This window comes from Plecotus auritus, assembly GCF_963455305.1.
Source record: "Plecotus auritus genome assembly, chromosome: 3".
NCBI classification, from domain to species: Eukaryota; Metazoa; Chordata; class Mammalia; order Chiroptera; family Vespertilionidae; genus Plecotus; species Plecotus auritus.
Window position 1 is genome coordinate 24,523,443 of NC_137772.1, and position 19,839 is coordinate 24,543,281.

At 44.9% G+C, this 19,839-nt stretch overlaps 1 protein-coding gene across 4 annotated transcripts; it reads left to right on the forward strand.

Moving 5' to 3' along the window:
• The first annotated feature begins 252 nt into the window (after nucleotides 1–252).
• Nucleotides 253–18,960, forward strand: ERLIN2 (ER lipid raft associated 2). Of its 4 annotated transcripts, none has more exons than XM_080661499.1 (13): nucleotides 253–370; nucleotides 517–689; nucleotides 1,578–1,699; nucleotides 2,970–3,051; nucleotides 4,059–4,105; nucleotides 5,230–5,291; nucleotides 6,374–6,499; nucleotides 11,363–11,436; nucleotides 11,597–11,655; nucleotides 12,232–12,323; nucleotides 13,463–13,552; nucleotides 15,190–15,269; nucleotides 15,694–18,960. In XM_080661499.1, exons 3-13 carry the CDS (start codon nucleotides 1,593–1,595, stop codon nucleotides 15,892–15,894), a joined length of 1,020 nt encoding a protein of 339 aa, XP_080517625.1. In that variant the 5' UTR covers nucleotides 253–370; nucleotides 517–689; nucleotides 1,578–1,592; the 3' UTR covers nucleotides 15,895–18,960. The 4 variants fall into 4 exon arrangements, with proteins under 4 accessions (XP_080517625.1, XP_080517624.1, XP_080517626.1 ...); XM_080661497.1 differs by lacking the exon at nucleotides 517–689 and adding an exon at nucleotides 1,034–1,130 and having other exon boundaries at nucleotides 317–370; XM_080661498.1 differs by lacking the exon at nucleotides 517–689 and having other exon boundaries at nucleotides 270–370.
• Nucleotides 18,961–19,839: the final 879 nt, after the last annotated feature.

Genomic DNA, 19,839 nt, shown 5'->3' on the forward strand with positions numbered 1-19,839 from the left:
TGGAGGAGAATCCAGAGCAATCTCCAGAGCCAAAACGTCGGAAAAGTACACGCTCAGCACCACTCGCGTCCTCCCAGGGGTCACTCGCCAGGCGATCCGCACCACCCCCACCCCTGAAACCGGCCTAGACCCAGATTCCAGACCGCCCGGGCCTTGTCGCGGGCGCCCCCTGACGGCCGTCCGGAGACACAGATCGTTCGGAGCGCGGGGCGGGGCTAACGAAGGAGATGAGGAGGTGTGGTCTTCTCGCGTGAACTAAAGGCGTCAGCGCCGCGACCGGCCCGGAAGGAAGTGGCGGGCTGAGGGGTGTGGCGGTTTCTGCGGTTGTGAAGGGGTTCGGACGGGTACGGAGCGCCTGGAGGGACACCTGGTACGCGGCCCCCGCCCCTTAGTGCGTGCACTGGGCCTAGCTGCAGCACCCGGGCCCACCCCTGCAGCCTCTTGTCCCCCGGAGCGAGACAGCAACCCTCTCTCTCCCGAATCTCTCTCTCTCTCTCTCTCTCTCACTCTCTCTAGCTCCCGAGCGGAACCAGGCAGAGGCGCTTGGAGCCCCGGCCCCTACCCAGAGCTCTGGGGATGCGCGACCTTCTCTCTAGGAAGGGGCGCGAGGTGGGGCGGGGGTGACATCCAAAGGGAAGGGCATTTGCAGAAAGGACGTTGCTGCAAATCCGTAGCTGGAGGCCGCCAAGGTAAAACGAGCGCCTCGCAGATGTCCGCGCCCCACTTCTCTTAGATCCACGAGGCAGAATCCACGCCCTGCGCGGGTTGGCCCAGGCACGCCTGACTGTGAACTTTGGTGCCAGTTGCCCTAGTTGTTGCAGATCATTCAGTGTTCAGGAAATGAGTCTCTAGATGCCAAGGCTTTCACATCCTGGTGCCCGAACACAGTGGGACCCTGTAGTCCAGAGTCTTTCCAGCCTGGGGGACCCCTTTCTCTAACCCTGGGCTTAGGGACCTGTCAAGTGCAAAGTACCGGTCAGGTGTATGGGAGGGAGCGTGGCTTCGGTCTTGGTCAGAGCCCTCTCCCATTTAGGATCAAAGGAATAATCGGGAAGGTGGACGAAGGCCAGAGAACCCCACCTTGGACCTCGGTTTGCATGCTGTCTCTGTCGCTCCAGCATCTGAAAGGAGTAAATAATGGTTTCCTTTGAAGTGGCAGGCAATTAGGACCGGGAGGCTCAGACCAGAATTACATGCCACAACTGCCTGTCATTTGACTTCCTCTTTAATTTGCGCCAACTTACTGCAGCTGCCTCTTTCCCTTTTACCAGCATGAGTGGCTCCTGTGACAGCACATTGCTGTTCACAGGAAGGGAAGGCTGTGTTCTGAACGCTGCCAAGCTGGCACTGGTTCTCCCTTGGGCTACGTCTGTTTGGAATCACTGCCTCTTCAACGAGGTGGGGACTGGAACTCCACAGTTAGGGAATGGCAGTGTTGGCTGAGAGCAAGGATGGAGAGCGCTGTAGATCTGGCCTCGCGTTCATACAGCAGACTAGATGTGAGCCAGGGAGCTCAGCTTGGTGAGGTCCTCTCCTGCAGGGCAGACCAGACAGTGTTCCCATATCTTTTTCCCTAGGATAAAGGCTCACGGATGGCTCAGTTGGGAGCAGTTGTGGCTGTGGCTACCAGTTTCTTTTGTGCAGCTCTCTTCTCAGCCGTGCACAAGATAGAAGAGGGACATATTGGAGTATATTACAGGTAAGGCAGAGACAGGGAGGAGCTTGCAACTTTCTGTGAAATACTTTCCTAGTCACTGTCTCGCAGATTCTGCTGAATATCTATGTTTATATTTTGTTGAACATGGAAGTCTTTTGGTTGAGCTTTTGTGTTAGTGACCATGGGGATGGGGAATACGCACACGCACACACACATAAATGTAAATATAAAACTTAGTAGTCTAAGTTGATGGATGGCAATTGATAACTGTATATAGGGATTTAGACAAAACCTAAAGGCAGCCAGAGCTCCTTGCAGATTATCTCTGAAACATTGTTCTCTCCTACATCCCTGTCAGCATCTTGGTGCCACAAGGTTACCTCTGCTGAGTACCAGTTCTTGATGGCAACTTGAGAAGCTAATCTGCTCTGCGAATTTGAACCTACTCTTTAAAATTAACATTTTGGGAAAAATGAAAGCACCTGCAGATTGATTTATATCAATCAAGGCAAACCCTAAAATAGTGGTTCTTTTAAGTTCATTATGTCACCATTTATTTTATTGCTCCTTTTTTTTAAAGTTGCTTTAACTTTATAATGTAAAGCAAAGAAGCACTTATGTGTGGGATTACTTTCCTTTTAGTAACCTCCATAACCAAGTTTTTTGCTTGAAGTCTTTATGGCTCCTTCTTATTATGTGCCCTGTGATGCTTATTTCTAGATTGCCACTAGCAAGTTCTAAAAGTCTGGTTGGGTTTCCCACTCCCCTTTAATTATTTCTCCCTATCATCTACTTATATGTCCCCCCAAATGGCTTTTAATTTTATTGCCATTTACAAACAACTTAATTAGAAAGGTAACTCTACTGCCAAAAAATATGTATTAAAATGATTTGTAAAATAAAATTATTCTTTTGGTGTTGATGTCATTGGAATACAACGCTAGTGCAGTTCATTGATTACTGTATTATTGGATTTAAGTGCCCAAATGGATTGCCACAAGTTCAACAGACACAACAAAGTAAAATAGACTTCCTCTCAAGTATAGCCAGGAATTCTGCCTTTATTCCACTTAGCCTGAGTGCCCATTTTTCTTGCTGTGAAAGCATGAATAATGGTTTTATGTTTTAGCATTAGGCTTCCTAGAATATTAGGGTCTAGCTGGGTGGAAGGAAGGGATCTGTGGATGTGGCTCTGGCACTTTTCACTCTATATTAAACATTTATGGGGCTGAAGGGAAAGTTGGCCCAAAGACTATCAATGTAATAGGTACCTCTTGCTAAACGGAACCTGCCTCTCTCTTCTCCTCTGCAGAGGCGGTGCCCTGCTGACTTCCACCAGCGGACCTGGTTTCCATCTCATGCTCCCTTTCATCACATCATATAAGTCTGTGCAGGTACATTTGGCTTGTATGGGATGGTTGGACAACTGCAGATTTGGGGTGTTGGCTAATTCATGATTTGGAATTATTTAGCCATTGGGTGAGTGTGATGCCTTTTCAAGGAATCATTTAGAATAAGTTTCACAAATATGAAGAATGAGGCTCCATTAACTCTGAAGCTTTTCTGATTGTTGAAGTAGTTTAATGGAGTCCTTGCCTTGGCCCATCAGTCCCAGCTAGGAAGTGTTTCTTCACTTCAAGACAAAGCCATAGAAGAACCTGTTTTGAATGTATAGAAGGAAAAGTAGAGTGTGTGTGTCTGCGTTTTAAATCACAGGCTACCAAGATAGATGGAAATAAAATATGGTTATTTTGCTGGTTCTTATTTGAACTTCAGAGATGTGAACATAATTTTGGGGAAAGACGAGGGAAGTTGAACTTGGTGAAGGGATATGACATCTAAAATAGGAGTAGGATTACTTACGACAGACCTATAGCCTCGCTACGTTAGACTAGCCATCTTTGAAGTATGTCCAGTATCTTGGGATACTTCATCAGCATTATCCTTGTAAGTTTCTTCTGCATGTACTCTTCTTTATGGTTTTCAAAGTGCATTTATGCACATTATCTCATTTGGGTCTCACAGTGATCCTGAGAATGGGCTGAGCAGGTGCTATAGGCTGAGACAGGTTAAGTAAAGAATCTGTTTCCAAACCAGTAAATGGAAGAGGTGGAAGTAAACACAGATCTTGGGATTCCTGGTCCAGGGTCTTTTTCACTAAACTAGTATTACCCAGCTCATTCATGTAGTGGTTCACTTATGGTGAAAGCTGGCAAAGTATCTTTCTTTGGCTAGTCTCACACCTTGTAAGTCAGGAGGATTCGGAGGGGTATTCATAGTTAACAGAGACAAAGCTCAACCCAAATAGGTACTAAAGAACAAGGACATTTGGGATTCCAAAAATAAGTTACTTGTTTGTCACTGCCCGTCTTACAGCATTTTGTGTCTCCTCTATTTCCAGACCACACTGCAGACAGATGAGGTGAAGAATGTACCTTGTGGGACTAGGTAAGGTGCCTGGAATAAAGCTATTACGCCCAAATATGAGAAAGGGCTGTCGGGCTGGCTGCAGTAAGAGACAGTGGAAAGGGAGGCACCCCTTGATTTTATCACGTTCCCTGCCTCCTAGCTCCCTCTGTTCTGATTCCACTAGGTGGCAGAGTGCAGTAGAGAAAAATTACAGAAGTTAGACAGGTTTGGAAGGGCTTCAAATGCTGTAAGTTTGAACTTTAGAAGTGAGGATCCTCTAAAGATTTTTAGCAGATAAGTGAGTTGATAGAGGAAAATAACTTTTGCATAACTAACTATAGAGAATGTCTTAATGGGGGGGGGGGGGGGGCCCTTAGGGCAGGAAATCCAAAGATGACATCACTGTAGTGATCTGGCTGAAAAGTAAAGGTCTAAACTGGGATAGAGTAGCATAGTAAACAACGCCACAGGAAACATTTGTAGAGGTCCAGAATTGGAACAACCCACAGGATAACAGGTCTAATCTTGGCACGAAGTCGTATTTGGACAGGCATCGGGTTGAAAAAGAGGCTTAAAAGACAAACATATGCAAAGGTGACCCTTAATTAGAACCTGGTCCAAAATTAATAGCTATAAAAACTTGATGAAACCATTATTAATCAACTAGGGTTGCCATCACAATACCACACACTGGATGCCTTAAACAACAGAAATTTATTTTCTCAAGTTATAGAAGCTCAAAGTCCAAGATCGAGGTGCCAGAAGGATTCGTTTCTGGTGAAGCTTCTCTTCCTGGCTTGCAGTTGACTGCCTTGCTTTGTCCTCACACAGCCTTTTCTCTGCACCTGGGAGAAGAGGAGAAAGAGATGTCTTTTTTTTTTTTTTTTTATAAGTCCAATCAGTTTCAAGTCCCACCCTTAGGACCTCATTTAACCTTAACTAAGGGCCCCATCTTCCAGTATAGTCGCATTGGGGGTTAGAGATTCAACATACGGATTTAGGAGGGCACATAATTTAGTCCATAATGGGAATCATTGGGGAAATTTGAATGACTGGGTATTAGATAATGTTAAGGAATTATTGTTGATTTTTAGGTTTGGGAATGGTTTTGTGACTATATTTCAGAGCTTACCAGTGACTTCTTTGTCCATTCTTCCTCTTAGTGGTGGTGTGATGATCTACTTTGACAGAATTGAAGTGGTGAACTTCCTGGTCCCAAGTGCAGGTATAGTTTTCCAGTTGACCCCCACCACCAGCTTACTTTCCCCAAGATGCCACCCTAGTGTCTGTTGCAGCACCTCAGGAAGGGAGAACTTAGATGTCTGAGAAAGGTTTTTGGGGTTTTTTTCCTTTTTATTGAATTTACTAGAGGCCCAGTGCATGAATTCGTGCACAGGTGGGGTCTGGCCAGTCTGGCCCCGACCAGGGCAGATTGGGGCCAGGCCTGTCGGGAGGTGGGGATGGCGGGAGGTTGGCCAGCTGGCCCACCCCAATCAGGACCAGGCTGTCCAGGGGGGAGGAGCCGTGGGTGGTTGGCTGGCTGGCCCCATCCCTGATTGGTGGGGGGAACCAATCAGGGCAGGGCCAGCCAAGGGGGAGGGGCCATGGGCAGTTGGCTAGCCGGCCCAACCCCTGATCGGAGTGGGGGGGCTGATTGGGGGCGGAGCTGGCTGGGGCGAGAGGCCACGGGCCTATAGGGGTGGTGGGGGCCCATCATGGACGGGGCCAGCCAGGGGTAGAGGCAGTTGGCCAGCCAGCCCTGCCCCTAATTGGGTTGGGAGGAGAGGTTACAGGAGGTTGGAGGGCCAGCCCTGCTCCCTTTTGGGGTAAGGGGGGAGATCGGGAGTGGGACCAGCCGGGCGAGGGGCTGCGGGAGGTTGGCTGGCTGGCCCCACCCACGATCGGGCCTATTAGCTGGCGGCAGTGGGCATCATAGCGACCGGTCGTTCTGGTTGTTACAGTGTTCTGGTTGCTGGCTTTTTATATATATAGGTAGATTGGGGTGACACTAGTTAACAAAATTATACTGGTTTCAGTTGCAAAATTCTACAGCATATCATCTGTACACTGTATTGTGTGTTCATCACCATTTACTCTCCTCCACCTCTCTTCACCCCCACCCCTCCTGTCAATCCCTACACTGTCTACATCCTTTAGTTGTTTTTTTTTGCATAATTCCTCCACCCCCCTCCCAGTGCCAGTCACCCTTCCCAACAGCTGTCAGCCTGCTCTCTATATATGAGTCTGTCTCTATTTTGCAAGTTTTGAGACCTGCCTTTTATTCTGGAATCTCTCCTTCCCTTCCAGTATATGATATAGTGAAGAACTATACTGCCGACTATGACAAGGCCCTCATCTTCAACAAGATCCACCATGAACTGAACCAGTTCTGCAGTGTGCATACACTTCAGGAGGTCTACATTGAGCTCTTTGGTAAGAAGTCTCTTCTGATCAGAGCCTGCATTAACAGCCCTGCTTCCCCCCACTGCCTACTTCTGAGCTACCCACAGGGTAGGATGGGCACTGCTGTACAGCAGGTGTTAAAGGATCCAGTGCTCAGGAACTGGTCACAAAGGGCATTCCCAGAAAATGCTGGTGACAATGGAAGATCATGAGAGTGGTTGAGCTTTGGGCACAGAAGTAACAGTGGACTACAGGACTCACTCCTGGCCTGAGTCAGAGGACTGGAATGGAAATGTGTTTCCACGGTCCCTAAAATATTCTGTAATGAAGACAGGCTCAGTTCTGGAAGAACCTTAGAGATTATCCAACTCAACATCCTTATTTTAAGATAAGGGTACCAAACCACAAAAAAAAAGTCGTAGAGCTAATTGTTAGCAGCTGAAGCTAGAACCTCCCTCTTCTGGTCACTTTGTGTGCTTTCCATCACATCACTGAATGAAAGGCACCCAGGGAAGGGTGAGGAAAACGGGACGGTTCACCTTTAATTCTAGAAGTGGGACAAGGACCATAGCTACTTACAGTTTCTAGAACCTTTGTGGGGGTTTTATTTTATTTATTTATTTTACTTACAGAAATGAATCGGAAAAAGCTTAGAATAAAAAGGGTCTACATCCTTAAGTAGACATTTCTTGTCCTTTTTTCCTGGTCAAAGTAAAAATAACCTGACTTGAGCAACAAAGGAAGGAAACATTTCAGTAATTGTTATAGCTCTTAGGTAGAAAAATGTTCTATTTAAACTTGCTGCTAGAAGTTGTCTAGTAGCCAGTGCTAAAAGTAAATGGCTTTTCAACCCATAGTGCAACTATTCTTGACACTAGGACTGGACAGTTATTTTTTCCAGGAATCTTCATAAAAAGGACCCTGAGTGAGAACATTTTTAGAGTACACGGAAGGAGGAATCATTGATGTTGCCAATGGCCTTAATTAAGTAAACAGCCTTTTGCACTGTGTTTCAGATTTGGGAAATTATCAGAATCACTTTTAATTTTCTGCAGTAGAAAATGAATCTAAATTCACAATATAGGGCTTAGAATATTTTATTGGGGTTGGATTCAGTGCACATTTAGGAAAAATTTGGTAAATTTGCTATATTTTTAACCTCCAACCGACAGGATTTTATAAAATATCATTAGTTTTCTTTCTAGCCCTTGTTTTACAAACGTGTGCCATTAAATCAACATTTGAAACTAAAAAAGACAAAGGATCTCTAATTTCCATGAAGAGGAAATTAAAATATGAAATTGTTTTGGCATTAGAAAACTTACTATCTTAGTAAAGTATAGCTTCTGTACAAAGGAAATGAGAAAATGCAATTTGCTTTGAGATATTTTTTCTTTTTTAAAGTTCAATCTTGCCTGAAAGCACTGTTTTGCTGAAACTATATTTGCATCTGTAAAGGAGACACTAGAGCAGGGGTGGGCAAACTTTTTGACTCGAGGGCCACAATGGGTTCTTAAACTGGACCGGAGGGCCAGAACAAAAGCATGGATGGAGTGTTTGTGTGAACTAATATAAATTCAAAGTAAAGGAGCGGAGGGGAGAGCAAGAGAACCGGATAGAACAGCCGGATCCGGCCCGCGGGCCATAGTTTGCCCAAGGCTGCACTAGAGTCTCTAATCCTATTCCTTAACCATCAAAAGTTTTTTTTCTCTATTCCCTCCTCTCAAGACTCCTAGCCCTGACTTTCAACACAACTACATAGTTCTCATCACTGCATACTCTGACACATCCTCTTTGCCCATTTTATAAAAATACTAGTGGTCCAGTGCACAGATTCATGCACATTGAAAGGAAATTAATTAGAAGAAATATTTTAATAATCACTATTTGCCCTTTCTCTATAATAGAAGTGTCAACCAAATTCATGATTGACAATGACAGATGGAAACACACACGTGTGATTGGCACCAGCGAGAGCTTTATATATATAGACTAGAGACCTGATGCACAAAATTCGAACAAGAATAGGCCTTCCTTCCCCCGGCTGCCGGCACCAGCTTCCCTCTGACACCCGGGACCTGGGCTTCACTCCGGCCCCGGCTTCACCCAGGAGGACGTCCGCAATGATGTCCAGTCTAATTAGCATATTACTTTTTTATTATTATAGATAAACTTGCTTAATTAGACCTGCTTTCTGATTTGCTAAACTTTTTCCAGCCCAGTGAAGCACCCCAACTTCTCTTTCAGGTCATTGTCAGCAACTTAGCAATAAATATCAACACGAAGCAGATTATTATTGTAGATCATGCAGGGAGAACAAAGGGTAAAATATTTAACTGCAGCAGAGTTTGACTATATTCTGCACAGTGAGAAAACCTGAAGTCATTTTTAAGGTCCACCATTTCTTCTTTTCAGTCGGGTCAAGTTTCTAAACTTACTAAATCTCCATTTTTCCCGCTAATGAAAAAGAACATAGGATTCTACTGAGTCTCCTATCTACCTACTCCGGAACTTATGTGAGGATCAAATGAGATGAGGCACGTGAAAACACTTCACAGACATTTGGTTAAAGTGTAAAATGTTTGCACCTGGCTATAAAGCAAGTCATGCTCTTGGGCTGAAGAAACTCCAAGGAGGCTAGTCAGTAGGGAGAGGAAGCCAGGCTTTGCCACATGACGTCATTACCCGGCACCGATAGTGACCAATTCTGGGCTAGGCTGGGCTGGGCTGTGGGCTGCATTTTGTGCCGTGGGGTCTTGGCAGCATTGGCTGCAATTTGGTGGGCTGTCACTCCGAAGGGTGGTGGGGCCTGTGTCCCACTTGGGGGAAGCCAAGTGTTGCTTTGTCAGTGCCAGATCTGCAGTGTCATCTATACTAATAAAAGGGTAATATGCTAATTAGACCGGGTCGACCGGACATCTTCCGGGCATCCGACTTCCTTCCAGACAGTTAGGGGGCCACCAGACCAGCAGGGGGGTAGTTAGGGGGCGACCAGGCCAGCAGGGGGCAGTTAGCGGGAAACCAGGCCAGCAGGGGACCAGTTAGGGGGTGATCAGGCAGGCAGGCGAGCAGTTAGGAGCCAGCGGTCCCGGACTGCGAGAGGGATGTCCAACTGCTGGTTTAGACCCCATCCCGCAGGGCAGTTAGACATCCCCTGAGGGGTCCCAGATTGGAGAAAGTACAGGCTGGGCTGAGGGACGCCTCCCTCCGTGAACGAATTTCGTGCACCAGGCCTCTAGTTTCTATATAAACAGGAAGTGCACATCACGGCTGCTCCTTCATTGAGCATCTGCCCCCTGGTGGTCAGTGCACGTCATAGCAACCAGACAGTCAGAGGGACACTTAGCATATTAGTCTTTTATATATATAATCTAGTACTTGTTCAAGAGTTTACCTGGAGAACCTGTGTATACTTAATAATATAACTTAACTAGCATTTATCAGCATAACTGTAACATAAACAACTTATTACTAGTATTACTTTGGTAATAAACCACATTTCAAAATATTTCTTCCAGATTTTCCTGAAAGTTACCAGCCCAGGGCCACAGGTTTCTACCTTGACTCAGATATAATTTGGTCTGATAAATGACTGTGTTGTTATTAACTTACAGAGGATATAGGCCATCTTACTTAAAGTTTGGTGGGTATCCTATTTAAAATAGAAAATATAAAATGTAATGTCTCTCTCCAGTTGTCAAATTGTTAGGCCAATGTCAGGTGCAAGGTACTGCCTTTATGGGCATTTCTCTCTCAGTGCTAAGAGGTTTGTGAGAGCATAGCCAAAAAATGGAAACATTCAAATCCCTTGCTCACTGATACGACAGTTGAAAAAATTAGTGTTTTAAACCCTAATATTCAAAACATATAATTAAGCAAGTTCGTTATTTTGGTTACTAACTGGCTTGAGCACATCTCAGCCTCCATGGACTTCCGTTTGGGCATCTGTAAAAGGCAGGAGTTAAATTTGCTATTTCTCAAAGTTCTCCTGTTTGGGCATACTAGTAAGTGACCAATAATGGCCACTTAAAACAGATGGCAGCTGACAATAAGGAAGGTGATTGAGTTTAGATGTCCCAGCCTGGTTTCATGGAGTCTTTTTCTTGGTGCCCTTCTATGATCTTATTGAGGCCCTCAGGCCAGAGAAGGCAGCCTGGTGCTGTTGTCCTGGGATCATAGCTAGAAGGGGAATCAGTTATAGCTCTTCCTACACTTGTCTGTGAAACGACCCACATGTGAATTCCAGGCAAGGGAATCAGGACCAAAGCAAACAACACATCAAAAGACTTGGACTCGTTTCCAGAACTGTAAATTTTTATTTTCCCCTTGTGTCGTTTGATGGAGTTCCTAATGGAAATAGTCTTCCTTGGGGCTTCCTTGACGTCAGAATCTGTTTTTCTTTTAGAAACAGCTAAAATTACTAGATTTAATGTGCTCGGCTCTTTTCAAAATATTTAACAGAGCCATTCCATATTCTTTCTTCATGAAAGCTGGGTGCCTGCCTTCTGTTTTGCTCCTGTTGTATTGGGAAAGATTGTTGCCTGACTGGAGAAATGTGCTAGAATTATTGTTTGTTCTTTTCCTTTTTAAAGCTCAGTTCCCTTTTGGGCAAGGTTGATATTTTCAATAACCTAGGGATTCTCTCTTGAGGCCCCAGGAAAAGGATATTCTCACATCTAGCTATGTAGAGGGACTGCGGGGGGCATGTTGCTCTGAAAGTCTTGCTGGAGAACTTTAGGTTTCTGGGCTATGATAAGCACTTTGCCTTGGGAAGACCTTTTGCTTGTGAGGTGCATTCTTGAACTGGTATTTTAGCTTTACCTCTACCCCATATTTCCCTCCACCCTACCTAGATAGTGTGACAACTCCTTTTCCTGTCTTTCTTGATTCCAGATCAAATTGATGAAAATCTCAAACTGGCTTTGCAACAGGACCTGACCTCCATGGCCCCTGGGCTTGTCATCCAAGTAAGCATTGCCACCGTGGGAGCGTCCCCTGATGAAGGTGCATCCCCTCTTTCAAGGGATGTCCTTTCTGTGCAGGAAGATCAAGGACCAAGGGGAGCTGCTTACCTTGGTCACCCTCATCTTCACCTTCCCATCAGGTGCTCTTTTTACCCTTCCCCAGGCTGTGCGGGTGACAAAGCCCAATATACCTGAGGCGATCCGCAGAAACTACGAGTTGATGTGAGTATCCTCTGCCTATGTAACCACCACTCTCTCCCACCTCCCCCCTCATCCCATCCCAGAGTTATCTGAAGCTGTGCCATGCTTTTATTCTCCTCCTTGAGTATTTGTCACAGCCCATTGCACTGTAGGATGGAGCAGGTGTGTCAGGACAGTCACCTGGGCTCTGTAACTGTGATTGAGAGCCACGGAGAAGCTTTTTTGAGCAGTGATGCTTTTAAAGGGGTAAGGGGGGCCTTTTTTGTGCTTCATGGCTCATGCCAAAGATAGGAGGGAAAGACAATTAAGTGGGCAGGCAGGTGTATTTTACTAATAGCCACTTAAAGCAGATGGCAGCTGACAATAAGTAAATTATGCTCTGTTTCCCACAAATGAATTATTTTGGAGGAGGAGCAGAGCCATACTACTGTCGGCAACAAATTTGTTTTTACCTGGGACATTGAACAGCCTACCAGGGGAGAGTAAGAAATCAGAGTTCCTCTCCTCAGAAGCGTTTGGCTTCTCCAGGAGACAGTGAGGTTCCTCGGAAGCTTTTCCATAGTGGCCTCACAACTGTATACTTTTATTCCCCTCCAGGGAAAGTGAGAAGACAAAGCTTCTCATTGCAGCCCAGAAACAGAAGGTGGTGGAAAAAGAAGCTGAGACAGAGCGGAAGAAGGCCCTCATTGGTCTGGATGTGGTTCTATGACCCCCTTTCAGGGCAGAAGGGCTGGGGATGGTGGGGAGAGTCGAGGAAGCCTTAGGCACAGTTAGACCACATGGTTCTCCAAACCCTTGCCACACGTAGGGGTGGCTTTCATACTCCCAGAAGCAAAGCTGAAATTGTCAGATCATGGCCTGGGTGATAAGTTTTGAGTTTCCAAATATCTCTTGTTTTTTTTTTTCTCACCTGATATGCTTTTTATTGGTTTTAAAGAGGGAGGGAGGGAGGGAGGGAGGGAGGGAGGGAGGGAGGGAGGGAGGGAGGGAGGGAGGGAGAGAAACATTGATGTGAGAGAGAAAACTTTGATCGGTTGCTTTCCAGTATGTACCTGACCAGGGTTCAAACTCACAACCCAGGTATGTGCCCTGACCAGGAATTGAACCTGCCATCATTCCATGTGCAGGACAATGCTCCAACCAACTGAACCACACGGCCAGGGCCTACATAGCTCTTAAATGAAAGGAGCCCTACTGTTCATTCATAATGATCATGGCTAACACTGAGCACTTACTATGCGTCATGTACTTTTCTAAGCACTTTTCTCCTCACAACTAGCAGGTGAGGGAGGCACCATCATTTACCTCTCTTTACTGAGCTAAAGCACAGAGAGGTTAAATAACATGCCCAAGGTCATATGGCAAGTTAAGTGGTGAAACTGGGGCTCAGATAACAGGACCCTGCTCCAAACCTGGGTTCTTCACCACTATACTGGACTATCAACAACGAACCTGACTACTTCCTAACGTGAGGTGGCAGGAAGAAACTTCTCAGAGAGTACCTTATTCCTTAAAACATTCCTTTGGGAGAAATAACCCTTGTGACTTAAGAGAGAGGTTAGGACTTGTTCCTTGCTTTCATCAGGGTAATGACTCTCCTCACTTGGGCCCACGTCTCCCCAGTTACTGTCTTGAGCTGATGTGGTTTGTGCTTACTGGTACACTCCGTCTGCCCATGTGTCCCTGTCACGGCTGTCCTCTGGGACCAGTGACTCCATCTGTGCTTACCCACACTCCTGCACCAAGGCCTCTGATCAGGTGAAAGGTGGAATTGAGTCAAACTCTTGAAATACCAGCTCTAAGCCTTTTCTCAACTTCATTAACATAGAGGCAGAAAAGGTGGCTCAGGTTGCAGAAATCACCTATGGACAGAAGGTGATGGAGAAGGAAACTGAGAAGAAGATTTCAGAAATTGAAGGTAAGTGAAATTAATGCCTGAATTTTCCTTAAAGCCACTTTGTGGTGGGGGGGGGGGGGGGGGTTGGGGGGGGAGAGATCATTTCCTTTGCTCTTTAAGCCCCGTTCTAAGATCTCTTGATTTATTTGGAACATCACTTTTTCTCTGCTTTCACTTTGGGGAAGATTTGGCATTAATTTCCACTTAAGAGAGCATTCATTCATTCGACAAATGCTAGTTGTGTGCCATTAGGCACTCAAGTTAGGCATGAGAAAAAGGGAACTCACACAGTCCCTGCTGCCGTGGAGCTCACAGTCTGGCAGTGGAAGTAAACTAAGAAGCTGGCCAAAATGTAGCTCTCTCCCTCCTGCCTTACCCACCCTGCCTAAGAAGTCCTCGAACTCCATAGCTCTGGCCTCAGCCTGCTCTCAGGTTCTCTGTAGATGTTAAGCCGAGTGTGAAGACGACACCTTTTCAGCACCAATAACATGAGCTGGAGGGAAGTGTTCCTTTGCTGACTTTTCTGTATATCACTCACCTTCAGTTCCCTGCCCCTCAGCCCTCATCTCATTCCCATCACCCACCTTTTTCCTTCACGTGCTATATTCTAGGGCAGAAAGGGGACCGGAAGGCCCAAATTCTAGGGCAGAAAGGGGACCTGAAGGCCCAACTTCAGGCTACTACAAAGTGCTGTGTCCAGTTATACTCATTATGGGGCCTGCCAGCTTTGCAGGGGCCTATTGGGGAGCCAGTTAGGATTTTGCAAATCAGCAGCTCCTCATTAGCGAGCTCTTAGCAAAGCAACACATTTTTATTTCTTATAAATACATGTATCAGGTGCTAAGGCCAGTTAAGTCAGCCACACGCAACCCAAACTGCAGTCAGACTGTAGGCTCCTTCCACCCAGAGTCAGGCTGAGGGTGTGCAGTAAGGACCCACCCACAGACTGACCTTTCCTCCTAGGCTTTTTGCTACAGATATTACTCACAGGAGACTGGCCTTATTCCCTAGGCAAGGAAGTAAACATCAAAAATTTTGCATCAACTTGAAAGCTGGTCTTGGCAGATTGAGAGTATATATTGCTTGTGTAGAGGAAGTTTAAGTAGGTCTTAAACTAAACAGGTGTTAGTCTGGACCATGGTTTATAATTCTCTTAGAGTTGTGCCAGCTTAACCACTGTTAATTGGAACCTTTTTGAAATGGTTAATGGAAAGAAAAGGGAAATGAAGTTGGAGAGGGACCAAACTATTTTATGGGAGTCAGTGTTAGGGCAGATCCGCCTCTGGCTGTATTCAGAGCCTTCTCTGGGCTTTTGCTGTGTAGCATAAGAGGGATGAGGTGGAAAGCTCTGAACCAGGATGTTGAGGCAGGGTCCCTCCCCAGACCTGGAACTACAAATGGAATAAGAGTGCAGAAACAGGAAGTGTCTCTGTGCAGCAGTGCTTTTCTCAATAATGCTGTCAGATAAGGTGTTGGGCACAGCAACAGACTTCCTCATGACCCACCACGGGGAGATGCAGGCAGAGCACTTTACCCCGATTTCACAGATGAGAAAGAGCATTCACCCAGGGTCACAAAGGCACCCAGGGAAAGTTACAGGGACCAGACCCAGGTTTCTGGTGGCCTCTGCACTTCGGTTCACTGCATTTTCCCCTCAGACGCTGCGTTTCTGGCGCGGGAGAAGGCAAAGGCTGATGCTGAGTGCTATACTGCTATGAAAATGGCCGAAGCAAATAAGGTAAACGATCAGTGCCGCCTGGCAAAGAGAACTCGTATTTGGGTTAAGGCTGATTTTGTTTGAGAGTTTCCAGTGTGGGAAGACCTCCAAAGCCCCTCGTGGCCGGAAGTAATGATTCCTGTGCTGTGTGGAACAGGTTCTTCCCTTTTCCTTAGCAGTATCTTGATGGAAGTGTAATTTTTGTGTTAAAAATGTTTGTGTTAAGAAACATGGGAACTCCTAAAACTCTTGCAGCTCTAGCCTTGAAGATCTGAGATAACTTTCTCCTAGAGAAGTGGTTACTAATTAACAATGTGGCCAGGAAAAGGAGAGAGGGCATGTGTCTTTGACGGAGACCCTCTCCTTATGACAAGTGAAAAAGTGTCACCCATAGTTTTCTGTAATCTGGCTCCACCTGAGTCTTCTTTACTTCTTACTTTTGCAGCTGAAGCTGACCCCTGAGTATCTGCAGCTGATGAAATACAAGGCCATTGCTTCCAACAGCAAGATTTACTTTGGCAAAGACATTCCTAACATGTTCGTGGACTCTGCAGGCAGTCTGGGCAAGCAGTTTGAGAGCCTCGCTGACAAGCTGAGTTTTGGCTTAGAAGATGAACCCTTGGAGACAGACCCGGAGGAGAATTGAAAAAAAAAAATTTATATAACCTCAGATGACACTTAAAGAGATCTTTATTTTTTAATGATGAACCAGGATGCCCCTCCCTCTCACACTACCTTCTTTGACTGTCTTCCAAGTACTGTGGTGAGAAACAAAGAAATGGACTTAAATCTATCCCCATGGGAAGGAAGGGCAGGGATTGATGATTTTGGGATATTATTCAGCTAAGTAGGTTATATGACTTCTGTTAAGATTTGTAAACCACGGTTTTGAACTTAGACCTCCAGGCACTAATTATAGTCCTTTGAAGCTGGCTTAATTAAGGATGCTATCGTTAAGGAGTGGGAGAAATAGAAGGTGTTGCCTGTAGGTGATTTGATTTCCCTTATTTGGGAATACACAGTCCAGATTTCTCGCCCCTGCCTCCAAGGTGGGAGATGCCTCTAGGTGAGGCTCACACTGAGCAAATATGTGCTTGTAAGTTTGCCAGGAGAGCCGTGGGGAAGCATCGGCGAGTGTTTGGCTTTCCTGGTGTTTTTGTCAGTGCATACGTGAGTTATTTCAGAGGTATGCTTCTTGAGCCGCCATAAGGAAGAACCGGTGCTAGATTTTGCTAGCTTTTCTCTACACACTACCCTCCTTGCCCTAGGGCTTAAAGTGGTGGTTTTGGACTACATTCAGGGTTTGGTCATCACCACACAATTCCTTTTAAAACTTTTAACCTATTCTGTGATTTGTGTTTTTTCCCCTCTCTGTCTATTCATTGGTTCCAGTCAGCATCAAGAAGACAGGAACAAACAACTCGAGTATCTTAATAGCTGCTAAAGTGGGATCATTATGTCTGTTAGCCACTGTCATACTTGCTTGGCAAACTTTGTATGTTCCTTGAAATCAAATATCTTTTTTTGTTTTTAATCCTCATCCAAGGATATGTGTTGTTGTTTTTATTGAGAGAGAAAGAAACATGGATTGGTTGCCTCCTATATACGTTCTGACTGGGATCAAACCTGCAGCCTTTTGATGCATGGGACAGTGCTCAACCAACTGACTGCCCGGCCAGGGCGAGATCAGGTGTCTTTTTATTGTTGTAGAGAGTCAAAATTGAAGAGCTCCTTTGAAAGAGAAAGGAGGGTCATCCAAAAGGGTTCCTAATTTTTATGTATATTTAAAAACACGTGTTATCACTACAGCACGTGTTTTATCTGGTGTAGTGATAGCACGTGTTTTTAAATCCAGGGCTCTAGGCAGCCACACAGGAATCAGACTAAATGTTCAATTTCTATGGACAGCTGTGTGGCTGCAAGTCAGAGTTCATGCCCAAGTACCTGGGTTGCAAGAGCTGCATCCAAATCTGTTCAAATGTTTTCTTTTTCATTACTAATTAGGAAAAGTTTGAGTGACTCTGGAAGATTTGGAATGGGGGAGAGCAAACATGAAAGGAAGGTTTTCCTACATCTTGGAATTGGAGTAGGGCATGGGGGAGTGGGGGCGGGGGTCCAGCCTATAGAGCCCAAAAGTTGTGTACCAAATTATTGAGGGCAGCTATCTGGAGTTAACTTGCAAGCATGTTGCTATTCTCCATGACCAGCTTGAGTTGAGGATTTGGCCTTGTTATTAGCTACCCACCCTCACCCCCCCAAAAAAATACTCCCACTATACCCCTTTTCCCCTCAGTGAAACTATGAATGCTACTTTCTGGCTCAAATCCACGCCTCCCCCCCTTTTTTGGTCCCCCGCCCAGACTTCTAGTTTGTCATATGGCCCCAGAACTCATGCCAGTTTGCTCCTAAGTAGCAAGTTTGGGGAACAGCCTGCCGAGGAAGAAACAAAGTGTCAGGTGTTTCCCTTCTCTTTTCTACTTTTGGGGACTAGAATTCTCAAACCACTGGTCCTGATCACACTTTGTGCAGGCTGCCAAATGTTCCTGAGAGGGATGGATTTGAATGTGCTCAGAAGTCTTCGCAGAAGGCCGGCACTCTCCCAAGACCAACATAGGGTATCCCCCTACTCCCATTTCAATGCCATTAATCACTTGTTAGGAGCAGCATATTTCGTCCAGAATCCCTGATTTACATATTTGTCTGCTACCTCTACTCTGAGACTTGCTACCTAGGTCACAGAAAACCCTACTTCACTACAACTGGATGAGAAGCGGAAGTATTCTTTCCATAGAATAGTGCGTTTGCTCAGGTTCTTTATGTTGGAAGCCTCTAATACTAACATCCTGTGATAGCTTGTCCCTTGCACTATATACTCTTTGACCACAAAAGAGCATCAATAAAGTCCTGCAGCCCCTGCCCCCTCGATGTTAATGTCACTTCCCCTTTAAAATATATATAAAAGTTGTAGTCCCACTAGTTTAAATCCAGTGGTTGTCTGTACCTGCCTGAATAGTACGATCATGGAGTCAGCTCTTTCCTTAGCATGGGACAACCATGTCTATCAGTGTGACTTTAACACTTACTAGAAAATCTGATCTTAACATTTGAATTCTAAATACATAAAATGTGATCGCCTGCAATTTTGTAGGCAGTGAAGTCGTGGCTGCTATTTATAAATGGAACTTCTATCAAAATAAGGAACTGTTTATAAAATTCAGTTTTTGTAGGATTTTCCAAGGAAAAGTCACCTTGGTTGAATGTTTCTCATTAAACTTTGCAGAAGTGATTCATATTCAGCACTGTTTTTAATCACTTTTTATATAAGAACAGAATGTTTGCAAGGAAGCAAGAGTTTGTTAATAACTTTTATATAACGAAATAAAATTTGGAGGTATCTATCATCATATTAAATTGAGAAAGAAAAAAAATCAGTGAAAGAATTTTTGTAATACAGCAGGTCCTCAAATAACATTGTTTCATTCTGTGTAGTTTTGTTATACGTTGATGAGATGCTATAGGAACTTAACTCTTGTTTATATCACCTATTCTAATATTAGATTCTTGTTATAGAAATGACTCTAAAACAAATGATATGCTGTATTAATTGCCTTGGGTTGATAGCTAGAGGAATTGTTTTGGACAACACCAAAGGTGTGAATTTATGTCTTAGTTTTATTTTCAGTCTTGCTAAATAAAATGAGTCTTTTATTTACTTTTTTATTAAAGTGAAATTTAGCAATAGCTAATATACTTACTGTATATTAATCCAAAAAAAGATGTTTTATAAATGCTCTGTTGCAATTTCTATGGGTCTATCTTTCAACACTGGTAAGTTTATCACTTATAGAGAGTAAATAGTGGAAGTAAGATCATCATAAATACTGACTTATTTAAGTTTGAGGATAAAATGTACAGATGCTCTTCAACTTAAATATCATTTAGTTGAAAATATATTTATACACCTAACCTACTGATCATTATAGCTTAGCATAGCCTATCTTAAATGTGCTCAGAACATTTACAGCCTATAGTTGGGCAAAATCATCTAACACAAAACTTATAAAAGTATTGAATTTCTTGTGAAATTTATTATGTGTATCACTTTGGCACCATCATCAAGTAAAAACATAAGTAGGGGACCATCTGTATCTTGGGTAGCAGCTATTCTGAGTCTATGAACTTAACCACTATTCCTTTAGTTCCATTCAGTAGGGGTCTAGCCACTGTTTTTATTGTCCTTTATAATAAAAGGCCAGAGACAGTAACGGCATCACAACCATAGCGACCGTTAGACCAGAACCACCATGGCCCCTCGCCGGGCTAGCCCTGCCCCAGCAAATGGTTAGAGGCGATCAGGCAGGCAGGCAGAGTTGTTAGGGGTGATCAGGTAGGCAGACCAGTGGTTAGGGGTGATCAGGTAGGCAGACCAGCGGTTAGGGGTGATCAGGTAGGCAGACCAGCGGTTAGGGGTGATCAGGTAGGCAGGCAAGTGGTTAGGGGTGACCAGGCAGGCAGAGTGGTTAGGGGCGATCAGGCAGGCAGGCAGAGAGGTTAGAGGCCATCAGGCAGGCAAGTAGAGTGGTTAGGGGCC